General features: G+C 41.9%; 1 protein-coding gene across 4 annotated transcripts; it reads right to left on the bottom strand.

Moving 5' to 3' along the window:
* Positions 1 to 887: 887 nt before the first annotated feature.
* trip12 (thyroid hormone receptor interactor 12) lies at positions 888 to 26,098 on the bottom strand. Of its 4 annotated transcripts, none has more exons than XM_089012978.1 (43): positions 25,989 to 26,098; positions 21,570 to 21,716; positions 20,876 to 21,001; positions 20,443 to 20,726; positions 19,948 to 20,214; positions 16,378 to 16,483; positions 15,842 to 15,978; positions 15,620 to 15,703; positions 15,418 to 15,513; positions 15,178 to 15,329; positions 15,021 to 15,056; positions 14,846 to 14,941; positions 14,663 to 14,755; positions 14,419 to 14,580; positions 13,822 to 13,890; positions 13,553 to 13,718; positions 13,094 to 13,211; positions 12,303 to 12,459; positions 11,978 to 12,131; positions 11,063 to 11,291; positions 10,821 to 10,939; positions 9,897 to 10,104; positions 9,337 to 9,437; positions 8,220 to 8,394; positions 7,960 to 8,101; positions 7,694 to 7,885; positions 7,408 to 7,559; positions 7,156 to 7,313; positions 6,981 to 7,054; positions 6,670 to 6,869; positions 6,141 to 6,268; positions 5,852 to 6,003; positions 5,581 to 5,723; positions 5,345 to 5,501; positions 5,101 to 5,199; positions 4,580 to 4,694; positions 4,288 to 4,442; positions 3,968 to 4,132; positions 3,552 to 3,716; positions 2,848 to 2,961; positions 2,661 to 2,755; positions 2,446 to 2,549; positions 888 to 2,318 (listed from the first exon to the last, which is right to left on the bottom strand). In XM_089012978.1, exons 2-43 carry the CDS (start codon positions 21,665 to 21,667, stop codon positions 2,122 to 2,124), a joined length of 5,940 nt encoding a protein of 1,979 aa, XP_088869104.1. In that variant the 5' UTR covers positions 21,668 to 21,716; positions 25,989 to 26,098; the 3' UTR covers positions 888 to 2,121. The 4 variants fall into 4 exon arrangements, with proteins under 4 accessions (XP_088869104.1, XP_088869105.1, XP_088869102.1 ...); XM_089012979.1 differs by having other exon boundaries at positions 20,455 to 20,726; XM_089012976.1 differs by having other exon boundaries at positions 19,948 to 20,726.
* Positions 26,099 to 26,130: the final 32 nt, after the last annotated feature.

Genomic DNA, 26,130 nt, shown 5'->3' with positions numbered 1-26,130 from the left:
TTCGGAAATGGCAGTGAATGAGCATTTAATTGCTGTTTTTTTCATACCCGATACCTTGGTATATGGTACTTGCATTGTTTTTCAAAGCCATCAATTATTAACTGATTTTTGCTATTCAAGGTCCCTATTCCTCGGAATAGCAGGGGCGCCACGAAGCAGTTTATTGAAATCCTTATTCGTCGTCAATAGCTGGACAATCTGTATGCCAAGTGATTCGTTGGTAAATTGACGAATGCTGGGATGATAAATTTCCATCACAGATCAAACATTAACTTTTAATCATCTTTTAGCATCGGGAAGAAAACTATTATTGGCACACTGGTTTTGAAAAAGCTTTGTCTTTTGGATCCCTGTGGTTCTTCTGTGCCCCAGTTTGCGAACGCTTGCATTTTGACCGTCCTGCTTGCATCAAATCAAGGTAGTTATGTTTCTGTGTGCTGGATCTGAGAGGTGCGGCATCGTCGCACAATATGTATCTGCTTGGAGGGGAGCCGCTGACAGTTCCGATTGAATCCCTTCTGCCTCCACGAATAACCAGTCCTGTAATTTCAGTGAAAATGACAAAAACCCTGGCAGTAGAGTGGACACATTTTTGCACATCTCGCAGTGAATGAGTTAACATTCATTGGTCGAGAGAGGGTTGAGAAAGCCATTTGTTCAGATTTAACATCCTTGCGAACAGTTATACTTTTGCTACACGATAAAACTGGTATGTTTAGTAGAAATGGAATACCGTACTTTAATGTTTTGGTTAATTAACAAGTTAAATCTAAATCATTAGAAAAAAGAAGTGACGGTAATTTCATGTACGCAGACCTTTGCGCATGAAACCACCACAATAGCTCTCAACTATGGTTGACGGGAAAGCAATGAGCAATCGTTAAACATGAGTCAAACAGTTACTTTATTTATGTTCAGGTAAAAACATGAACCTGATGCAGTAAATTATTGCAGATCTTAGAAACAGCACATGAACGATTGGGCCAGGAAAGCAGAATGGCGCCCTCCACTGGCCACGGACTGCAGGTGCATACCAGTTTTTTTTTCAAGCCAGCAGTGCAAGAAAGAAAATACTACAGCAAGAAATAAAGACCATATAGAAAATTAAAAAAAGAAAAGAAGAGCAGACACTCTCACCTCAAACAGGGTGTGAAGCTCCATATAAATTTAACTCCATAAATGAACTTGAAATGCTATCTGGCTATGAAACAATAAAATGAGACCAGTCAAAGTTTTGTGCCCGGCTACATTGTGTATTGAGGGTTTCTCAAGATAACCCTAAAATCTGATAGGGCTCAACAGAAAGATGCTAACACTAGCAAAATAAGAGCAAAACACCTGAACCAGATCAAAGACATCGGTAACAACTTTTCATCAGAGCTGAAGCTCTATAAATGAGGCCAGAAGACAATCCAACTTAGGCAGGAAGAGGAAAGCGGTAATATGTGTTTCATCACTACCAACATTCAACCAACTGTAATTTAAGAGTGGACGAATGAGAGGGAAAGCTGACAAAGATCGAACACGGACACAAATGGGTTGGGAAAGAGTGGGTGGTGTTGGTGTGGCAACATAATAAGAAAATGCAGACGGACAAATGCGGGAAGATGATGATGAACAAGGAGCTATTCTATTAAATGTATAGAATGAGCAAAGTCTGCAAATGTGTCTGTACAAATGATCTTTGGAGCTAAAGTAAACCAAGATTGCTTGATGGACCCTCCCCACACTCCCCCTCTCGCACATAATGTCTACTTTAGAGAAGAAACATCCCTTTTTTGTTTGCTTTTTTTAATATCACACAGCAATGCAATTTAAAATACCACCCAGATGTTTTCATCAATTTTAAACATTACTCAACTACTGATATAGGTTTAACTCTGTTTTTATGTTTGAACATCTGCGTCATGGAACGCCTTTATTTTTTTTTTCCTTTTAAATATTTTTGAGAGTTGGGGCAGCAAATATATATTTAATGTTTCTCTGCAAGCTGCTTCTCTAACAAGAAGGCTGTACGAGAAGCCTCAATGAAGGATTACCCAAAAAAAGGGGAAAAAACTTAGAAGTGAAGTCATTATTTCAGTCGCTGAAGAAGGCATCTGAATGTGAGATGTGGAGAGATCAGGAAAGGTGAAACGACTGCTGGCCCTCACGGGCTGCCGTCAACAGTTTCTCTCGCATGATCTCAATGCTGGAGTAGTCGGGAAGCTTCAGGTAGTTGACGCAGGTCATCACCGAAGGGAGAAACTCATCTGGGTTCTCCGTTGACTCAAATGTCTTCCTCACAATCGTCAGAGGGGGATTTAAGCTGCGGAATCCTGAACGGCAAAGCGTGGCCTTATGAGTGCCGCTGACACGGTCCAGACATGCTTTGCATTTATTTTTGCACGGAGAGGCCCAACGCTGATATGTCTGGAAGTGAACGAACGTGTGTGCATGACTCACCTCCAACAGGCAGTCTTGGACTTCCCGTGACAAACTGCAGAAAAAGTCTCTGTTGCTCGGCATCAAAGCTGCTCAACACTTCAAACAGGAACCGCACTGCCCGGCTGTAACGTGATGAAGTCAAATATTAAACTCACCATTTCATATTGCATGCATCATCAGCATGAGATTAAAATTACAGCACATTTAATCAATAGGATAAAACACAAGCCCACCTGTCATGCGTGTAGCCGTGATCCGGCCGACAGCACTCCATCAGCGTCTTGACGTCCCACGTCTCCGATTTACTGCCGCACAGCAACTGGTCAAGCTACATGAAGAGAAGATGAGGTGGGCAAGGTCACCAAGTGACGGAGAGGCTTCACGTTCAGTGACATGACGAAGTGGGGGCGGGGGGCTTACCTCTTCGGGATAAAAATACTGCAGGTGATGTAGCGGGAAGACTGACTCAAAGCCTTCCCGAAAAGACTCAAATTGTCTTGACACGCCTTCATTAAGAGTCCAGTACACCACCAACTAACAGAGACAAAAAAGCAAGTCAATTTTTTGTTATACTGTAACACTATCTAGAAAAAGCAGCCCCCCGAAAAAAAAAGCATATCATAGTAGTCCCCAGACTGAAATGCAAATAACATCCATTTGGTGATGACTAAGAAATCGGATTTTTGTTCAATAAATGACCTCACAGTTCCTGAATGAACCACACTTTGTTATTGAAAAAGACAAAAAGAAGAAATAGTGATGCCATATAAAAATCAACTAAATGGAAAGAGATGCCCATTTCATGGTAAGATCAGAGCATTGTCATCAAATGGTGAGTCTAGTTTTGCTTTTCTGATTGTTGCTGTGCTGATGACCATTTTGTGTTTGGGAGCCTTTTACTGAGCGAGTTGCTTGTTCTGTAGCCACAAAGGGACATAAGTCTTCTTGTGCCGGTCCCAAGCCCGGATAAATACAGAGGGTTGTGTCAGGAAGGGCATCCGACGTAAAAGCTGGGCCAAAACAAACATGCGTATCATAGCTCTGAAGATGGAGGTTACTGATTCGCTGTGGCGACCCCTTGAAGGGAAAAGCCGAAAGGAAAAGACGAAGAAGTGATGCCATACCCTGAGATACTCCTCAAGGTTGTAGATCGTGACAGGTACGTCTTTTCCACCCCTTTTCAGCTCGATGTTGGGGAACCCAGGGAGTGTGAAATCCAAACCCAGATCCTCGACTGAGCAACCGTTCATATTCAGGCTCTCCAGTGCCTGCTGTAATGTCTCTCTTGTCTACAGCCAAAAACATGAAAAGGTTATTCATTAGTGAATATTGAATATTTTGGAAAGAAAGTAGTTGCTGTGATCAAGAGTTAAACAAAAGTCCATCCAATGGTGTAAAGCAAAGGGGACATCGTAGAAAGTGAACAAAATTACTGGCTACAGAAACTGCTATCAAGCCACTCAAAATTTTGTAATGGACGAATCGACACATCAAACATCACTTTAACTTTTTTTTTTAAAGAATAATCCAGTCAGTTTACCTGCGAGCAATCCTGTTCAAGTCTCTTCTTCTGGCGAATAATATCCTCCAAGTGCAGGATGGATTTCGCAACATCAGGATCAATGTTGACCAAGTCATGAGAGTTTATCGACATCTCATGCCGTAACATCCACTTATAAAATGGCAGCCCCAGCGGCAAATCCAGCTGGTAAGAGTCACACAGGCACAACCTCATTTAGGTAACAGCGAAAAATTTGCCCCATATTCCATGTTTTTTTTTGGATACACTGTAAATTCAACTCAACAACATTCAGAGGGGGTTAAAGTTTCAGAGAAAACACAGAACAACCAATTCCTTACCAGTCTGAAGTCCATGATGGCTTTGGCCATTAGCTTTCCCAAGAAGCGGAACTTCATTTTGATTTTGGCTATGTGTGCTGGTTTGGTTGTCCTGCCAAACGGAACTGCAAAGAGCCCTTTTGTACTGAACATGTACTTTGTTCCTTCTTGGCTTCCTAATCCAACAGAAACATGGGAAAGGTGTGAGGTAAAGCCAACCGCATAATTGCATTACCGACAGCGATTTCACTCACATGAGATTGCGCAATGGCAATTTTACTAGACATTATATAACATAAAAAGAAGATAGTACCTTTGGGATTTGTTAAAGTCACCTCTTCACCCCTCCACAAACCGAGGTCAGCCCGCTGTAGCTCTTGAGAAACTAGAGCGTAGAACTCTAGAGTGGGACCGAGACCCGTGCCCACCTGGAGAACAAGGACAGCAACTATTCATGCTCACAGTCTTCTTAAGGTATCACAAAAACAGTCGTTGGGCATGGGTCAAAATAATTGCAAAATGGTTGAGAGTCACTCTTGTTCCAGCTCGATCTTTTGTGCACTATTATATATTTCATGACGCAGCACATGCTGAATCACTTTGATTATTAATGTTTTTCATAGGGTTATTTTCTATTTAGGCCCAACAAATACTAGCACTGTATTTGAAATATTTCCTGTATGAACACATACGAGCTCCGTCTGGTGACAGACCACCGTGTTTACATACATGCATAAATTCTGGTTACATAAAATGCCTTGTAAATCGACACCTTGCTGTGTGAAACCACTGACTGACTTTTAAAAGGACAATGCCGCATTTGATTTCAAGTACCTCATTCTCATACTGAATCTCCAACATTGCACGCGAACTACCCAGGTCTTGCATCACAGACTCGGCCTGCTTGAGCAGTTCATCTCGGTTTATCGTCCTCTGAAAGGGTGGGACATAACATTACAGTTTACATGGACACGAAAATGAAAATGGAAACAATAAACTCAGTGCAATTTATTTTTATGCCAAATGTGACTGTGTTTCAGTTTCAACAGTTCAATTACAAGATGAAAGGAAAAAGCACCTTTTTCCTGTCAAGACGTGGTGCAACTCTGCTGTCCTGAGAATCGGATTGATTAATCTCAGGGTTTGTGTCCAGTAAGCGCTGCATGGCTCTGTCGCGATCAAAAGCTGTTACGTAGAACAACATTTGCCGTGTATCGAAGGGGAAGAAGAAAGGGCTGCAAAGAGAAGACAACATGAGAATATGGTGCGATACCAATCTGCAACTATGACAAGGAGAAAGCGAGAAGCAGTTACCACGTCTTTCCGAGCTCTATGAGCCAGGTTGGGATATTCCCTGTCATAATAACAAGCGGATCTTGTAGCTGACGGTTGGCTTTGGCAGTCAGCTTACTGTTGATGAACTCACTAGTGGGGATGATTTCCTTACACGCAGCATTCTGCAAATACAAAAAAACGATATTCAATCACAGATTCAAGCGGAATGCATCTATCCAAATAAATTTAACATTTACTCGATTTTTAACTCACTGAGAAGACAGCTCCTACGAACATGTGGGGGACTTACGTCATACAAGTAGAACCAGTATCTACTGATTGAGTGCAGGACCCTCAGCAGCAGGTTGACATCTAAAGAGGGGTCATCAAAGGTTATGCTCTCCGGAGGCTCTGAAATGAGGTATGTCTCCAAGGGATTGATGACGCCAGGACACACGCCATCTGGACATAAACAGATAATGGCTCACGTAATGTTTTCCTCTGCAAAGATTGTGGTGGTTTCTTAACCATTGATCAATTGCAGACGAATCGTTTAGAGGGAAAAAATGCATTGCATTGTGAAGCATTGAGTTCCTCACCATGCCACAGCTCATCTTGCTTCTTAGCATTGCGAGGGGACGTTTTCGTGGGTGCAGTCTGGGCTCTTCCTCTCTTCCCCCCAACAGTGTCTTTGCTGCCATCCTCATCCTCTCTAACAGGCTTATACCTGAAGGTGGGTTAAAATCAGATGTTTTGATTTGAACATGGAATGTTGATTTTGAACTCCATCCTGGGGCAGATACAGAGAACCTCGAGGATACTGGTACCACAGCTGAGAGAGTTTTCACTTGAACAATGACTAAAAAATAACTGATCTGTTTTTTCAGGCACTGTTTGTTGCAAATAAAATTGTCAATGGTAAATATCTTCAGTCACTGTCAATATTTACATCATATAAAACCACAGCATGCCATGCTTTACTGCCCCAAAAAAAGCATGCGTTCAATTCTGTTGTATGACCAAATGATGACAACAATTCTTCGCTACAGTACTAACATGCCCCAAGCCCAAAGAAAAAAAGAAATAAAAATACAACACCTGCAGAGTGTAATCATGAGGAAAATGTACCATATTGTGTGCGTTTTGGTCCAGATGCCTGCTCGGCCAAGTGGGTTCGCTTCATCATCTGTGGACTCTCTTTCCTCTTCTGCCTGAAGGCTGTACTGTCGCACAGCCTGGTAAACGGTCATGTTGTACGGCAGCAAGTGGTCACCGATATAGAACTGTAGTCTATGACGAACACTGCCCGAATTCAGGAACTGTGCAGCCTACATAACCAACAGAATTGCATTATGGTCAACAGCAAAAGAAGCGTATGAGTTTCAGGGGGAAAAAAAATAAAAATTGCATGCGCATTAGGTTTCGAGTTGTTCGCATACCAGTGACTCATCTATTTCATCATCTGAACCATCATCATCACTATCTTCATCCTCTTCTCTGATTCGGCCATACCCTGGATAATACAAGTGTGCACAAAAACTGGTTGAGCCCAATTGCACACCAGGGGGTGCTTGAAAGAATGTTTAAATCAGCTGCTGGTCCGTTGTCACTCACCTCGTACAACAAGGTACCTCTCAATGGCCTGCACCAAGGCCAGGGGGTCTATCTTCACAGGGCCTCCTTTCCACTGTTTAACATTAGTGCAGTCTGGATGCCTCTGCAACTGGCACTTGAGTTGATGTGTGTTGAAGAACTTAAGTGCCTGTGAGCCTCTGAAGAAATGTATTCACTTGATTAAACTCATGGAGAAAAACCAATTCAGGGTTAAATAAAATTGTGATTAAAAAAAAAAAAACAACAACTGACCTGCTCCCATTGCCATTCCCACTGGGGAAATCGTGCACTTTGACGGGGAACTGCTCCATTTGACTCAGACAGCTGTTCATTTTGTGAACCAGTGCCAGGAAAGGCCCATTTTCTGTTGGGTCCAGACAACTTACAGGCTCTGTTCCCGGAACCTGTTACTCACATGCCAGAATGACACGCGGTTTTAACAAAACTGGGCTGCTTTTTTTCTTACATCACACTTCTGAATGAATTACACAAAGGTTAAAAAAAGTGATCTTTCATAATATAAGTCACATTTTCTCACCGGGCAGCCGATAAAGACATGGAGGAACCGTTTGAGTCGCAGGTCCCGCCTAAGCAAGTCCCTGTCTGTATGAGACGTTAAGTAAAGCAGGAGTTGCTTCACCAGCCCGCTGTGTTGAATCTCAAAAGACGACACGTCAGATTCTGACACAATACTGGAGATCTCCGAAAGACACTCCAAACCACCATCGATCTATGAAGCAGATCATGAAATATCAATACTTTACCTTTGGCTAGATAACCTAAATGATAAAGTGCCTGCTATACCTGCAGGTTGAGTTGCTCGGTGGCTGTGCAAAGCCTCTGAAGTACATTCAGTGCAGGGTTGCTGCCATCCACTTTTTCAGAGTTGAAGTACCGCTCCACAAACTTGTTAGCTTGTTCTTTGATCCAGGCCTTGATTTTATCTCTGTCAAAATGCAGAAATAAGTTCATTAATCAAAAACCTTAGAACACGTCCATTCAAAATCATTATTTCACATCACTGCTTATTTTTATTTTCTTTTAGATTTTCTACTGGATCATACCTGTTATTTGAAATCGAGTCTTTGGGAGGCACCCTTGCCAGGCCACTCACCCCCGCTGTACGTGAGGGCTCCGAGTTGGCATTATTGGTTTGGGCACCCAGTTTACCCCAGGTTTTCGGATTGAAACTGGCCAAGAAGGATGCTTTGGGTGACTGAGTACTTGTGGGGCTTTTGGCTGTTGAGAAAAACATAATTAAACATAAGAACATACACAAAAATTGTAGTCAATCACCAACATTCCGTTATTTTTGAGAAACGCTCCAGTGCCCATAAGACCAACAAGATGATTGGAAAGACATATAGTTAGAGTAGGGCAGTGTCTGAAACTCATGACAAAAAGTTAGCAGACACCAGGGCAGACAACTCTGAAAAGTTGCCTGCCCGGCCATAAAGTTGCCTGCCCCATTTTTCACAACTTGAAACACAACACAACACACGACTAATCGCAAAAAAAAAAAAACATTGTTGCGAAGTATAAAGGATTTTGTTTTTAAATTAAGGATGTAGCTACCACAAATGTTCCCTCACTTAATTTATGGTAAATATCCCTTGAAGATTTTGCTCCAGTTGTCGTTTGTCATCATGATGGCCAATGCAATGTTTGTGTTGTCTGCTAAAAGCCACATGGACTGCTCTTTCTAAGCGCTTTTCAAAACTCTCAAGTACACTTTACAGTCATGCTATAGTCCGAAGCACGAAACAGGCTTCTGATTGGCTGCCGTGCCGAGTCTGCAAATTGCCAAACAAACGTTCATTTGGCAATTTGCATACTCGGCACGGCAGCCAATCAGAAGTCTGTTTCGTGCTTTGGACTATACCGTGACTGTAAAGTGTACTTGAGAGTTTTAAAAGGCGCTTACAAAGAGGAGTCCACGTGGCTTGTAGCGGTTTGCTTGTAGCTTTTGCTTTATTGAATGAAACAAACGTTTGATTTGAAAAAAAAAAAGATTTTTTTTTCTTGAAGAAGTTGTCGGCCACCCGGGCCGAGACGTTTTGAAAGTTGTATGCCCGACGTAAAAGTCGTACGCCCCGGGCCTCCGGGCAGACGTTATTTCAAACACTGCAGTAGGGTGACGGAATAGTAAGTAGTAGCCAAACTTTACTCAGAGAAACTTACCCTGATTGTCTACTTTGTCATCATCCCTTGGTGGTGAGTATTTGGGCCTTCTGGATCCCCTTTTCGGCAATCGTTTTCTCTTCAGGACATCACTTAACCTCCTAAGTATAAACAATTGGACCTTGGTAAATATGATGATTCCCAAATATGACAGGTGTAAAATAAAACACGACATGCCCTTCAAGATCTGTAGACTCTTTAATAATAAGTTAAAAATATCTGAAGCTATTTGTGTTGGAAAAAGTTATGAAAGAATAGCTTTGTGGAAACATCTTACAACTTCAGGCATATGTAGCATCAAATGTAACGGACTGTGGCAATAAATTTCATATTTGCGCACAACAAGTTAACGCATAACAATTTTGAGCCAAACCCAAACAGGAGTTCTTTAGAAATAGTGTTTATTAATTTCTCATGACCGAAAAAATAAAAATATTCACAAATAAAAAGCTCTCCTCCAGTTTTCAAAACTGTTGCTCAGGTTGACAATGCATAATGATAGGTCAATTCACAGATCATTAAAAAAAATAACGTTGCCAAGAAAACCAAACTTTACTCGCCCTTGCGGACTAAGGTCCAGTGAGTCATCCATGCTGTGCTGGAAGCTAGGAGAACCCAAGTCTGGAGTCACATTATTGGTGGTTGTAGTGGATGTAGTGCTGATTGTTGTAGTGCACACATTAGTACTACTACTGGGGCAAGCCTTGGGGGGACTAGTTACTAGAAAGCTCTCAGACTCCGCCAGGGTTTTAACCTGGTGCATTACACCTGGAGAGGAAAGGACAAAAACACATCTTGACTATCCACATACCCTGACAACAATAGAAATGACAACGGCACACAATGTATAAAATGAGATAAAAATGCTTGAAGCGCAGCTTGGTTCACCATGAATTTCACTGCAGTGCTCAAATTCAGAGTGCACCAGTAATGGAGTTCCAATAGGACACATTAGGCAGTCCAACAGGCCAGTACTTCAAGTACCACAAGTCGAAATAGCTCAAGCAAAGGTTACCGATTGGCTTGAAATATATGTTGCATTTGGAAATCTAATGGAGTGGAGTGCACTTTGCCTTGCGGAATACACAGACACTGTCATATTAGTGCACAGGCATCAGAATGAATTTCAGAATGCACCCTTGTGGTTGTGGAGAGGTGAACCACTGAATACGGAGCCCTGAGTAGAACATCTTAGTGATGTGGCGAGATAACCATTTGTGTGTTTGTTTAGAGCGACAAAGCAATCGACTCCGGTATTGCTGGGCTTCTTGTCATAAGTAATAATTGTAAAATAATTCTGCCCGTGTTTTCTCTTACTGTTGCACACAGAAATTTTGCTGATATGTGTTTATTTTCAATGCTGAAATAATTTTAACACGCTTCTCGCTTTGGTTTCCACAGCCAGTAAAAGAGTTGCATTTCCAATACAGACAAAACTTGATCAGTGCACAATAACATATCAAAGACAAATGTAAGAAAATTACCTTCTCTCCTGAAATATACACTGAAGACATCAGGTAGCTTCTGCATGAGGATCTCAGCCATCTGCAGAGAACCCACTACAATCTTTAGGTCCTGGCTGGATAGCATGGAGGCAATGTGACTGGTGGTGGGAAAAAAACAAAAAAACAATACATAGAACCGTGGCCGCATTCATAAACAGGCTTTTTTGGCACCTTCAAAATTGATTTGATTCATAAATAAAACCACCAGTCCAGTGGTTTACCTCGACACTGCATGATTCCTCAACACATCCTTTAGCAGCTCTGCATCAGCAAAGTAAATGATCCTGAGGATGGCTCTAAGGCACTTGTGTCTTACTGCAGGTCCAGCAGAGGAACTGTACACTTCATACAAGACCCCAAATAGAGTTTTGATAAAACATTTAGCCAGCTCAGGATCTTCCTTCATCAGCTGGGCGCGTGCGTCTTCTCGCCTAACTTCCTGGTGGCTCCCTGGAATAGAGGGCAAAACCATTTTACCATAGGCTTGAAAACCACACACCGAAGTTTCAAATTACGACAACAGACACTTTATTTTGATGCTATTATAGCTCTCAAAAGGACTAGTAATTCAGCTCAAAAGGACTATTAATTTCCAGAGTATAGAGCACACCTGATTAGATGCCACACCCGCTACATTTCAAAAGAAAAAAAGATTTTGTACACAGACACAAGTCACACTTGTCTATAAAACACATGTGCCCATATTGGAAAAATGAGATGCTTGCAAAGACAGATGGTACACAGAAAGAGGTTCCAACAACTAAACATCAACTTTTCTTTACTTGTTAATGCTGCATCACAATGGTAGTAAAACAGCACTTACACAGATTTCTGGATTCTGTGTTCAGTTCTGACAAAGAACTAACCACATACTTTTCTGATACCAGTCCATCTCAAAACACCGGTAAAATCTACCCCCTCATGGCTGGCTGTTTACACTCTCACGCATGATAAGAATCTAAGATGTCTTTGGTGCCCGTTGGGAAAGATCTTTAAACAGGCCGCATCGTCAAATAAGTAGCAGTGTTGAAAATGTGCAACAAAAGTAGCGTCTCATAATTAGAGTTTTATAATCCGGGAATTACGGTAATTAAGATAAGCGAAAAAAATGAACGACATGTTCAAAAGACGATTACCAGAGTTGGGATTTGCAAGTGGATTTGGCTTTCTCTGAATACCACGTGCCGTTCCGGTGTCTTCATTGATCTGCTGCATAGAGTTAAAGTCAATTGTATACACGCGACCCAGAGTTGACAAGCTGATCTCATCTTCCCCGTTCTGGTGGGCGGTCTGCAGGACATGACAATCACCAAACAGCCATTATTTGAAGAGTATTATTCATGTAAATGAGGGATTTTGATCATGATTTACGACAGCATTTTGGACCGTAAATATACCAATGGCCCACAATGGCAATATAGTAAAATTACATGTCACAATGTGCCGATAGTAGATCAATACCTCAATAATGCGGCTGTCGATGCGATTGTAAGGGTGCCATAGCCCTCTGTCATCCCTCCATTGCCATATGACTCCTTCCGTTGTTTGGGCGCTGCCCTTCTTCAGCATTACATCAACTGCAAAGATGCCCTCTCGAGGTAGGCAGGGCATCAGCTCACTAGAAGGAGAACAAGTTCAGATTGTTGTGCAACTATGTTACATTTTTCAGAGGTTTGATTGAGAATTAGGTCCTAATGTGTGGCGTGACGTCACGAACTGGGGGCGGGACTTTCTGAAAATCCCCAATTCATAGCTCAATTTGTTGCAGTTTTAGCACACTAAGTCATTTTTATTGGTGTTTTGCATTTGACCAAATAGATCAGCCTGCGTGTTTTGGGTATTTTAGATGCTATAAAACGTTTTTCTGATGTCAAGTTAGGAAACAAAAAAAATTACATCAATTGTCCTTTAAGTGGTATCTGAAGAACCGTTGCCATTAATATTAAAATCAAAAAACTATGTTGGTGAGGACATTCATTCATTTCCTGATTCGTCTTATTTGATATTTTTCGGGCGTTTGACATAATTGGTCAAAACGTGGCAAAATCAGGACAAAATCAGTGGCCTTTGTGTGTGTCGGGCAAACTCATCAGTTTTGTGGGAAATTAGCCAATTGTAATTTGTAAAAAAAAAAAAAAAAAAAAAAAAAAGAAACAAATATACATTTGTTTATCGTTTTGTGACATGTATTAATATGAAGAAAAATTGAGAAAGAAGAGAAAATGTTATGGATGGAGAAAAGGCTGTGCTACCATATGAGGGAGGTCAGCTCGTAGAGCTCTTGAGGGCTCCGTGGTACAAGTTCAATCTGTTCCTGGCAGCTGCCATTTGATGCCCCACACAAGAGGAAGCGCAGCGTCTCTGCTATGTCTGTTGAAACGGTATTAAAAAAAGAAGAAGAAAACAGACATCTATGGTTACTGGGCAACTCCTAGCATTGTGATACTTTTTTTATGAAATGATGCTGGTTCTTGACAAGTATTGCAGTATTACAGAGCAAAATCAGATCACCTCTACCCGCAAATCTTGATGGAAGGAAAATAAGGCATTAATTTTGCAAATAGTATGGTATAAGAAATTTTGATTTGTTGAGCAATGTGAACGGATACAGTGCTCAGCAAACCTGACATCGATTAACAGGTCAAAGGTTGGATCAGAGATGATCAAGTGTGAGCCATTGGGATTCGAAGGTTACGGGCACCGTTACTCACTTTGTTTCATGAGCTGAACTGCCAAGCAGGGGCAGTTGGAACACATGAGAGAAAACATGCGCACAACCATGATGAACATCCCAGAGCTAAGTATAGGTGGTGTCACTACCAGCAGCTGTTGAATGTTGGTCAAAAGGTCTCGTGATGCCACCTCTTGCAAGAAGTTCTGTCAATTCAAGCATAAAAATTGGCTTTTTAAATGTTAGTAAAACATGACAATCCCAAAAAATAGATCTTAATAAATGATCCACCAAAAATATTGAACAAACCTCCTCATGTTGAAAATTGTCCACCAGTCTCGCAAAACAGAGGCAAGTGCTCTCAACAGACTTTTTGTCCTGCAAAGTGAATACAAACAGGAAAATAAGACAATGTTAAACATTCTAGAGCAATGCGTACAAAAACAATTTGCATTCTTGTCATTTTCAAAAAAAAAAAACAAATCCCGAAGAATAAAAACCATGCACCATTAGAGTAGCTCTAGATTTTTTTTCAGTGACTGAGTGAGGCGGTGGATTTTTCAGAATCGTATTTTTTGGATTGTAAATAAATGTTAAGTCCCACCACTGGAAAAATGTAGCATGAAGAAGCAAAAAAAAATTGTTGCTCCGGAGAATAAATCGCCAATTGGAGGAACATAACCCAATGTAGGTTTTAATTGAGGTATTTCGATAAGTGTTTATATGACACAATATTTGTGTTAGAAAAGTGTAACTTGCGGATCTTATTCTGTTTGTTGCAAATGTTTACATGCCGTTTTATAATCAAAATATTGCCAATATCTAGGTTTTCAAACGGTTATTGACTGCAAGTGAACATCGTCAATGGGAAAACTGTCTACAGACAGATTTGACGACATAGAGTACCTGATGTGCAAGTCTCTGAGTCAACAGAGGTAGAGAATCAGAAACAAAGTGGAACTCATCAGGTGTAATGCTCTGGCAGCAGTTGGCTGCTATGGCCAAGGCATTTCTCTGTGCATTGATGCTGAAGAATTCTAGGTACAGCAGGCAGTCAGCAAGCCCACCCTGTGAGGAGGGACATGATCACCTACAGCACTATGGCAGAAGTGGTGAACAATGATAAGGACACCTTACTTTACACACTTACAGCCTGCAAAATTGCTTTGCTGTGGCGCCTCGACAGCATTTCCAAGGCAGTCAGCGCCTGCTCAGCTACGTCTATAAACTGGATCACCTGAAGCTGCATGACATTGCATGTGAGTGTGTACATAAAAATCCTTACCTCCCTATGGTTAGGAACAGTTGGGGGGGGGGGGGTCCACTGTCTTACCTTTTCCAGGAAGACAGGAATAGCATCAACCACCACAGCTGAGGACCGGGGCAGGGCCTCCATCATATAAGTGAGTGCACGAGAGGCATGATTCATCTGGGGGCATAAATTATCATGTGAAAACAAGAAAAAAACTTGAGGGTGAAAAATAGTCATCACGTTTCAGCATACTTACAATGTCAAAATTATGCTCCATTTGCAACAGTGTAATCTGTTGAAAAGAAGTTGAACAAATATACATATTTGGTTAGATTGGCTATAAGTGGCATAATTTTACATGAAAAGCCCATGTCTGTGCAGATACATAAAGAGACTAATGGAATAGACCTCACCAAAGCAGGCACAACACTCTTGACAGGGAATCCTCCAAGTGTTTCTTCATTGCCCATTACTAACAACTGGCACATCTCAATGGCGGCTTGGAGCTGCTGAGACTCGTCACCAGTGGCCTGCAGTCCTTGCAATAACTGCTGAGCTTTGGAGCCTGGAGAAAGAATAATCACAATTTTTTAACCAATTATTCAGATCTCACTAAAGTGACAGAGGCGCAAAGATAAGATTGTACTACTTACTGGCACCACTGCCGATGGTCCTGTGAAACAGCTGTGACATCCGGGGTCCGAGGGGGCCAAAAAGATGTGGGGGGAGACCCCTGGCCTCCAGTAAAGCTACAAAACAAAGCACACACAGAGTAGCAGGTTATGACAATGCACCTAAAGGCATTACGACTATATGAAATGTGGTAAACAAACTTTAAATGTAGAGCTAAGGTACCTTGAAGCCTTCCCATTTCTGAGTCGTCAGATTCACTCTCTCCAGAGGTGGTCATACCTACTGCTCCAGTAACAGAACTTGAAGCTGCAATGGTAGAGTAGATTTATTTAATTTGTGAGGAAAGCAATGAAGTAATGTTTAAACATGTTTTGTGCTAGTCTTTTTTCTCAATGTAGAAGTTTGGTTGCTCAATGCAATTAATGTAAATAATTACATCCATACCTGAGGCTCCCTGTGATGCCTCATCAGTGCGAGCAGCCGACGAGTTTGCCCCATCTTGATTGTTGTCAGAGTCGGCCATTTTATCCTGTCGGCGAGCGTCAGCTGGCCCACGCTTGCCCAGGCCTGAGCCCCGCCGACTGCAAGTAAAAAAAACGAAAAAATATGAGTACAAGTAAAAAATAAGAATTATAATTCAACATGTCGTATTATAAAGAATAAAAGAGGACTGGTGTCAAACAAGGCCAGATCCGGCCAGCCATGTCAAAGCTGTGAAAATATATTTCCTAATCAGGAATACAATATAAAACTGGCCTTAATTTCTCTGTCAGTGATGGGAGGGATGTACACATGCACACTAAAAAGGGCCACATAATTAATTATTGGTTAATGACAGATAGGACATCAATGCTTCAAATTCATGTCTCCCGGTAATATGACCAATGGAAGGGTATTTTGTCCAGAGCGCATTTATTCAAACTAATTTGCTCCAGTCTAATTCAAAACGGAGGCACATATAAATATATACATATATATACCTGGTGCTGGCACACGAGCCCGTGGTCTTTTGGCGTGTGCTCCGCCGAAAGCTGGGGAGCTCTGCTGGAGGAGACTCACTACGCTTTTTAGTAGATTCTCTCAAACCTTGGGTGAACAATGATGACATTTAAAAACTGGTGAAAATCTTTGTAGGTGTGTGGAGGATTTATGTCAGAACCTTAGAACAAAAGGTACCACAAATGCAAATGTAATTTCAATGGTTAATGTTCTCTTTAAAAGCGTGTACCTCTGGTTAGACAGGCGAGAGGTATTGCACTTTGACAGGGCACCCTACATTGCTCCATGGTAGACATAAATCATTATTCATTTCTTCAATTAAATGAAATGACAGATTATAATATACATTATATTGACAGAATATAGATTACATAGAAGTCCAAGAAGAGTAGGCAGCTGCCAGCAAGTGTTTCTCACGAGGCTTGCTTTTTTGGATGTTTTTGTGTTTTCTTTTGTCACCGAGTTGTTCTGCGTAGTGTGCAACAGATACCGATTGTTTTTCAGCATTTTTGGCCAAGACATTCATTAATGAGGAAACTGGTAAGCGGTTGTGCCTTTTTGGCAGCATGAATATGCCAGCACTGTTTTTGATTTGGGAGGGATGTCAGGGCCATTTGACTGTCACCGCTGGACACCTCTGGGGCGATTGTGATTTTTTTGCGCCAGTAATGGGCAGCATTTTCACAGCCCGCTGTGTTCAGCGGAAAAGGTTGATGCTGTTGGACAGTCTGCGGCTGGATGGATGCATGACTTGAGACCGCAATGAGAGAAAAGAAAAATTGAAGCAGATTTACGTGGGACAGGAGACGCGAAACAGTCTGTTTTCGTTAATGGATGCCACGGCTTCGTGTTTGCTTTCAACATTTAGCTTGTAGCAGACGTGCACATTTCACCATGACGTCCCTGATCCCCTGGTGAAAAGGGAGGCTTCGATCCTCTCATCTCGAACTGCTTCATACAACAAAGCGGGTGACGAAAGTGTTTAAGATTGAATGACTGTCTTTGTCTTGTATGTTGTGTCACATTATTTGTTATTTAGTTTATTTTTACTTCAAGATGGTGCCACTCTTTTTTTCTGTTTTCATTTTATTATATTATAAAAAATGGTTACAGTTATATTGTTGAATGCATTACTAGTCCTTACATGTTTTGTATAACTCATCTAGGTTTGGTTATTTTAAAATAGAACTGTACTACTACTATAACAGATATAGAAGTGAGCTGCATGTTTTTTTTTTTCTTTTCATTGACTGTAGACCTGTGAAACCTTAATAAACAGTAAATTGCAAAAAAAAAGATGGCGCCACGAGAGTGGCTGCCTTTACAGCAGGTCCTGTACTTTGTTTTTCTACTTCTTCCTGTCCTCACTTTGGGGCTGTGAAATGTACATTTATCCACTGCAAGACTAATAAAGGCTAATCCAATCTATTAATACCAAATGCCTTTCGGCTTTTCCCTTCAGGTGTCGCCACAGCGAATCAGTGTCCTCCATCTAACCCTGTTTTGTGCATCCTCTTCTCTCACACCAGCTACCTTCATGTCCTCATTGGCAACATCCATAAACCCCCGTCAACTGCCTGGCAGTTGAAGGCTCTCCCGATATATCCACTCTCTCTCCTCTGGACATGTCCAAACCATCTCAGTCTTGCCTCTGACTTTCTCTCCAAAACCTCTAATATGAGCTGTCCTTCTGATATACTCATTCCTGATGCTATCCAACATGGTCACCCCACCTTCTTTATCTCTTCTCCCTCTAACCTCACTCTTGTACTTGGGTCCCTCTCATTCACACACATATTCCATCTTGCTGCGACTGATCTTTGTTCCTCTCGTTTCCAGTGCAAACCTCCACTTCTCTAGTTTCTCCTCCACCTGTTCCCTGCTCTCGGTACAGATCACAATATCATCTGTAAAAATCATGGTCCAAGGAGATTCCCGTCTAACAGCCTGTCAGCCAGTCCATCGCTATAGCAAATAAGAAGGGGCTCAAAGTTGACCCATGGTGAAGTCCCATCTCCACCTTGAATTCCTGCGTCACACCTCACAACTTCCAGTCATCATACATGTCCTGCACCACTCAGACATACTTCTGTCACTACAGACTTCCTCATGCAATACCACAGTTCTTCTCTGGGCACCCTGTCATACGCTTTCTCCAGATCTACAAAGACACAACACAATTCCCTCTGACCTTCTCTATCAGCATCCTGAAAGCAAACAACATATCTGTCATCCTCTTTTTTTGGCATGACACCATACTGTTGTTCACAAATGTTCACTTTTGCTCTTAGTCTATCTTCAACTACTTTTTCCCCATAGTTTCCTTGCATGGATCATCAACTTTATTCCTCTGTAGTTACTACAACAAATGACAAATTTAAAATAGCTCATGAAAATGACACTACTCCAGTCAAAATGCCTCCCAGAACAATGCACACAATGGAATTGTACTGGTTAATTTACCATGAACGCTGTAAATACAGTATTAAGGTATAGGATGATGAGATATTAACAAACTAGGAGAGGTGCAGTTCAAACCAGAGTGGCGTGTCTTTGCCTGCCCACAAACATAACTGGGTCAAGTGATTGATAGACTGATAACCAATCCAACTTAAAAGAAGTCTGCCTTTCTGGGCCCAGAGCCCAAGACACTGAGGAGTCTCACCAAAAACAGTGTGACCTAACAATCATTTCCACAGGAACAATTCACTTTAATGTGAAAGTTATTAATGTGCAAGTATTTTGCAGATAATACATATAAAGCCACATTTTATGTCACTCTATTCGCAGCGCCCACCAGATATGCACCAACACACAAGGCACCACAGAATAAATTTAACACATCAACAAGCTAAATCTACAAGGCACTCGCCGCTTCTTCTGCATAGCAGGCTTGGTGTGTGGTAATCACATGTCGTATTAAATTTGAGGATAAAGTGGATTGGAAAATGGATGGATTATTGAGTTTTTTGTCAAACCGTGACAACAAGCTTCTGAAGACAATTTGTCGATGTGTTGAGGACACATTGATCAGGAGTTGGTTTAAACAACCAAGGGATGTTCTTTGGCCTCCATAAACAGCTGTCAGCAACTCAACTTTGGCAAGAGCATTGTGATTGTATTAATCTAAAACCCAAGCGGTGTCCACATCCTCCACTAATTCGTTCCTGCTAACACCAGAAGAGCAAACGCAGTACCTCCGAATTCAGTACCCCAGACTCTTTGAGTCCGCAGGCCACTGTTCTGCTGCCGACAAATATTATGTCAGCTAGATGTTGGACAGACACCAGTTTTCTTCCAGGCTAATGTCGAGGTGTTTTTGAGCAAGGTGGTTTCCACTCTCATAAGTGCAGCAATCCTTGTCTGCCCCATTTACATCTTTCCTTGTATGCCTGCATGTGTGCTATTTGGTAGTTGTGTACAACACAAAAGCTATGCAGCGTGTGCAGGTTGAATTTTAACATGATGATGCAGAGTTCAATTAAAAATGAAATATTTCAATACACAAGAGGGGGTGTGTTCTGCATTACATGTCAATGATGCCGACTCACGTGCTAGTTTAGCTTGTAATCCAGACGGTCCTGGTTTGGATGTCTCAGTTTTGGATGACCCAGTGAGAGACAGTTTGGGTTTTGGCAGGTTGACTTTTGGGTTAAAGCGTGTCGCCCACTCAAACTTTGAAGAGCTGGATTTAGCCTGCTCCTTGTCACGGGTACTACGGCGTGGAGAGGGGCTTGAGGCGGAGCGAGAACGTCGTGCCTTAGTCTGGTCTTTGCCCTGTTTAACTCGGGCACCTGGCGTCGTAGCACTGTTTGTGCCTGTAGTGGAAGAGGAGGAGGAAGTTGAGGCAGAGGAGGAGGAGTCTGTCACGTTGCTGCACCCAGCTTTGGCTGAGGCAGCTGATTTTGACGCCAGCTTGGTGGGTTTAACAGTTCTGCCCTCTGTAAGATTGGAGAGGGACACGGTGGCGCTACTTAGACCAGGGTGAGAATCTGCTTTCTTTCGTTTCTGAACCGGTGAGGCCCCGGAAGCCCCACTTTTCTTACTTTGTCCTCTACCTGATGATACAGGTGGTTCTGCAGCAAGTGACCTTTTTTTAGCTGGACCTTTCTTGGTCTCTGATGTATTATCTCTGGGTAAGGACTGGGATTTGGGCTTTTTTGTTGGTATCGGTCCTAAAGTGCTAATTTGGTCCGAAGCTTCACTTCGCTTCAGTCCTCTGGTGCCTTCGCTTTTGGACTGGTGGCTTTGTCGCTCTTGTTCAGATGTCCCTGCAGCCTCTGTGTCGTCTTGCAGTACAAAAGATGCCGCAGACAGAGCAAGTCCGCTTCTGTCAAGTTAGAAGGAAAACGACAAAATGTTATGTAAAATACTAGGAGCTCACAAATGAGCACAAATCACGTGATACCCTGAGAACAAAATGCACACCTTATGTTATAACATTAATGCAATCAACTACCAAATATCGAGGATGGGTACCTTTTTGAGCTGTGCCCTCTGATGTGGCCAGTGACTGAGCTGCTTGCGGCTTTGGATGCCTTAGATATAGGCCTTCGACTTTCAGGTGAAGTTTTTGCTTTTTGTTTGACCTGCTCTGACTGCAACCTGTCGGGTGGAAAGTTCAAGCGCAAGGAACAGTGTGGATTTTGTACTTAAATCATATAGAATATCAGATTTAATCCATGCAAATATTTTTTGACAACTGCCTTTGAACATTCGCTCTTAAAAACAAGGTCAACTTAAAACTACCAGTATACCGCTCATAGTCTAGGTTTTAAGTGAGCGAGACACAGTGCGTACCAACCATTGTTTTTCCAATTCAGGGTTTGGTGAAAGCATGTATGATATTGTGAGGTTTATTACCGCAGACAAGGTGAAGAATCATTGCTTTATATCAGAATCAGAAAATATGTGCACTCTGCTCATGATATGCTGTGAAAATGTCATGTTTGTGAGTGACTTGACTGGCTCATTTTTCTAGAAACTTAGTGTTGAATTAAATATTGCGACCTTATGAACATTCAATTTAAGAGGTTCCATTTCAGATTCTAAGAAAAATCCATCAAGTCAAGTTATATACAAGCTATTTAATAAAAAATATAAAGCTATAAACCCATTTCAACGATACAATCATGACCAAACTGTATAATGATGTATTCACAAAGAAACATACCTTCCAGCGACTGTGTGGTCTTGTGGCTGGGCCGCAGCAGTGTTCCTCTGTGAACGGCGCAGTGACCCCCCTGGATTGGAATTAGGCCGGTTGGACATTGGCACCTCTCTCCTGAAGGGACATACCCTTTCTAGACACTACCATTCACTGTACTCAAAGAGAGAATTTAAGAAGAAAAATCCTTATATTAGTGTGATACTACTACTACAGACATATGAACATTTTGGCAAGTATTTTAAAACCAATATAGCATTTAACTATTATTACAATGTCATTACACAAGATGATTTAATGGAATAAGTGAAATATTAGCAGAACAGATGATTCTCCTCTTCATCATTTTACATTCACTTAACTGCTATCATGTTGGACTCATGTGGTGAAGAATTCCATGTAAATGGCTTTCATTCGTAAATGAATAAGACACTTGTTGATGCGCATCAATTACAAAGAATAAATCATTAGTTAACTTGATTGGGTGATATGAGAAACCCATCAAAACAAATCTGGGAAATTCTGCCTCTTGAAAGGAATTTTACAACGGATGTAGTTTAGTACTGCAAGGGAATTAATAAAAAAATAACTTAGTTCACGTTTCCCGCAAACGAGATTATCAACAATTACCAATGAGCATCTGAAAGTGATTATCACAGTTATTTCAGACAAAATAAACCCCGCATTTTAAGCAAAGACAAGAATAAAATGAGTGACCATAAAAATACGACATTGTAAGGCCATTTTAGGCCCTCACTGACAGTGAATCCTGGTCTTTGTTTATTCGTCCCGGGGGACGGCGCGTATCTTTTCCGTTAAGTTCTAAACGTTGTCCGCAACAAGAAACAAATAAGAGTTAACTCTGACGCACCACTCATAAAACACAGCGGGTGCTAATTGTTCAAACCCTGATAACAGAGTGTATTACTTTGTGTAAGTGGGTTCGGTAAATGATACAACTTCTGGATTGAGTTGAGGTTCTTTATTAGGGCGGCTATATTGGTTGGAGGGAGAAGGCAATTGACATGTGTGGCTCTCGTAGGCTCTCATCAGACTGACTTGCAGCAGCGCGCATGCTCCTTTGGTCTTTAGCCAGGCATCACTAGTTGAACATCCTACAATTTGCTCATATCATTACGTCTCCCTTTCTTAATTGAATTATTTACTTTTAACAAATGTAATGAATTTAATTATGTCAGTAATTAGCAAATTTAAACTTGAATAAAGTCTTTCCAAATTTTGCAATAATAAATGAAACATTCAATCATTTTTTCACCACATGATCACTTAGAAAACATGTTAAATGGTTTCAATCAGTCTCTCAGGTGGTTTCACTTTCCTTGAGGATTTGCGGATAGCATGTCCTGGAATTAGAGGGGTCATAACAGTCCCTGTGATAGTCTCTGTTCGTTGACTTGCTATGGTTGGTTCTTTGAGAAGATCTCAGCGGTTTATTCTTAAAACAGCACTTTCTGAACAGTCCCTTTCGGTGACCATGTGTCTGTTTTGTCTTTGTACCGTACTTTGTCATCGGTGTGTAGTTCAGGTAGGTTCCGTGTTCCTCTGTCATGGTAGAATTTTTGTTTCTGTTGTGCTTTGATCTTCCTCAGTTTCTCACCTTCCTTTGTCTTTAGCAGGTTTTCCGGGATGGGTAAGTTGGATCTCAGCACACGTCCCATGAGTAGCTGGGCCGGGGACATACCACACTCGAGCGGCGTTGTGCGATACACCAGCAAGCTCTGGTAGAAATCCGTTCCACTGTCTGATGCCTTGTACATCAGACGTTTAACAGTCTTGACAGAACTTTCCACCAATCCATTGGATTGTGGATAATGTGGATTTGAGGTTATGTGTTTAAAGTCCCACTCCTTCGCAAACTTTCTGAACTATCATTGGCGAATTGTGGACCGTTATCAGAGAACATTTGGGTTGCCTTCCCGTTTCGAGCAAATATGGCCTTCATGCATGTTATCACTGCATCTGCTGTTGTAGCTTGCAGTCTGCAAACTTCTGGATACAGGGAGTAGTAGTCTGTGACCAAAAGATAATCTTTACCTTGACACGAAAACAGGTCAGCACCCACCTTCTGGTATGGTCTTTCTGGTGCTTGGTGTGGGTGTAGTGGTACATCTTTTTTTGCATTGTGGCCTTGGCATGTTTTCTACACTTGGCACAGCTTTCAGTCTTTCGTCATGTTGAGCTCTGGTGGCACCCCAAATGATGATGTCATCCATTTCAAACGTCACATTGCGTTTCGGAATGCAGTAAGCTTCGAACTTTTCCATTATTTTTGAAAGCTTCATCTTGTCATCCTCAGCATCAAATGTGAAGTTATTGTAGACCTCTAGAGCTTCCTCTCCCACATCGTGCAAAAACATGGATGCTTTCATCTTCACATGGCTTTCATCAGCTCCAATTGCAGACAAATACAGTTCTAAAGGTTGCTTAAATCTCTTCCAGTTTTCAGCCACGTTATCTGTTAGCTGGAGAGCTGTGGGTGGACGTAAAGCTTCCATTTTTGCAATTTTCTGCCGGGGGTTGTGCTCAATGTCTTTCCTCCATGGAATCTTCCGTTCCAAGTCCTTTTATCGTCCTCTTGTCTTCCAGACCAATTCTGACACCATTTATTACTTTGTGTCAGCGGGTTCGGTAAATGAAACCACTTCTGGATAGAGTTGAGGTTCTTTATTAGGACGACTGTGTTGATTAGAGGAAGAAGGCAATTGACATGTGTGGCTCTCGTAGGCTCTCATTAGACTAACTTGCAGCAGCGAGCATGCTCTTTTGGTCTTTAGCCAGGCATCACTAGTTGAACACGCAAATATGATTTGCTCATATCATTACACAGAGAACTGGGTTTTTGACGTAGCTCTCTACAATCGCCGACTAGCATTTTATGCTAGTACCTTACATTTTACCAAAGAATGTTCCCCTTTTGTACACTGTATGCATGTTAAGAGCCCAAACCAAAACTGGTTGACAATTGGTTAATGGCTATTATTAGGACACGTTGTTCGCAAACGCATACAGAACAACCAGTTGGCTAAAAGTATAGCAGATAAAGGATCATTGGTTGATTAAATGCGTAGTTGGCGTACCGGTGTGTCCACCTTTCAACCTGAAGCTCACAAACAAACTCGGTTATCTTTTTCTTTGCCCGATGTCCATTGAATCTACCCCGTTCGTGGAGTTCAATGTTATTTTAAATCATGTCGAGACAGGGCCCTTTTGACAGGATACGCATTCGATCACCAAACAATGCGGTTAGCGTCACATATCGAACACGATTACATCGAAGGCGATTAATGACACACGGCAAGCCAACATGCTACAATAAATGCACCGCCAACTCACTTGTTATATACCAACTATCGTGTGACATTTCTGGTCTGTAGACCATACTGGCTAACTACAGCACTTAAGGGTACTCTCGGGAAAGTTTAGCTTAAATGACGTGCTGTTGTATGTGATGATCAAGACAGCAACGCAAAACAGTTGAATTAATGAAAAATAAACTATTACCAGGCATATCCAGCATCTCTTCCGCGAGTGTCGATGTGAACGCAGAACTCACAAGTATGGCTAACTCAGGATAGCAAGCTAAGGATCACCAATGTTTTCCGAGATGATAGAAGGCCAATGTCCTACTCTCAGTGACGCCAACTCGCGTTTGTCTTTAATGTTTCAGAGGCCGACACAAGTTCAGCGGACACGCGACATCTGACAATTAAATCAGTGAAATATACCGTGCTGTACCAACACGGTAAACACATTAGCGCTTACGACCAGGTTGTTCACGCATTATTCTGAGGCTAAACCTAGCTTAGCCAGATACGATAGCAGACGCTTCCATTTGTTTACTTGAAAACAGTGAGCTGACATAATGGCTGACCAGAGCTTCGTTATCGACTGGCTGGGTCCGTGGTAGCTGCTCAGTTCAAAATAAAATACTGACCGTAACATTAAATTGGGTGCAATAGGAGACCGTCGTTGACGCTGAACGTTGCCAATCCAAACAAGAGGGATACAGCTACGAGCTAACACTGGCACCGAAGCTACTTTTTATTAGCATGCCTTCTTGTGGCTAGCTTGCGTTTTCACCAGCAAGACGAGATGTGATTCTCTGAACTGCGGATTCACTGCGCCAGTCAAACGACATACGCAAGGCTGCAAACGAGTCACGTTGAAATAAGTGTACAATCTCATTTTTAGGTGGTAGTACTTTCACGCCAGCTAGCAAAACGAAATGGCCTCGGATTCCTTTTAGAGACAAAAACAGAAACGCACAGACAGGATTCGAGACCTTAAACAAAGCCTGGTGCAATATTTCGTTTTATCAAATGCGAATGTGGATTTTTCGATACGTCTTAAGGCAGTCAAGCCAGGTGTCACTGAAAAGCGATACATTTGTCTGAACGGTGTTACCTATTTCTTCCAGTGTTGCAGTTGTAACAGACAGTGCACCAGCTCCTCTATTTTCTCTTTCTGTCCCTCTCTTACCTCTCGTTTGACATCAGCTGAGAGCCCGACAGCGGTGATCCGCCAGATTCATCCGCGCAGGGACTAG

This window comes from Hippocampus bargibanti, linkage group LG14 (genome assembly GCF_051943395.1).
Source record: "Hippocampus bargibanti isolate YZ-2025 linkage group LG14, ASM5194339v1, whole genome shotgun sequence".
NCBI lineage: Eukaryota > Metazoa > Chordata > Actinopteri > Syngnathiformes > Syngnathidae > Hippocampus > Hippocampus bargibanti.
The sequence above is the reverse complement of the archived record's forward strand: the minus strand, read 5'-3'. Positions and strand labels throughout refer to the sequence as shown.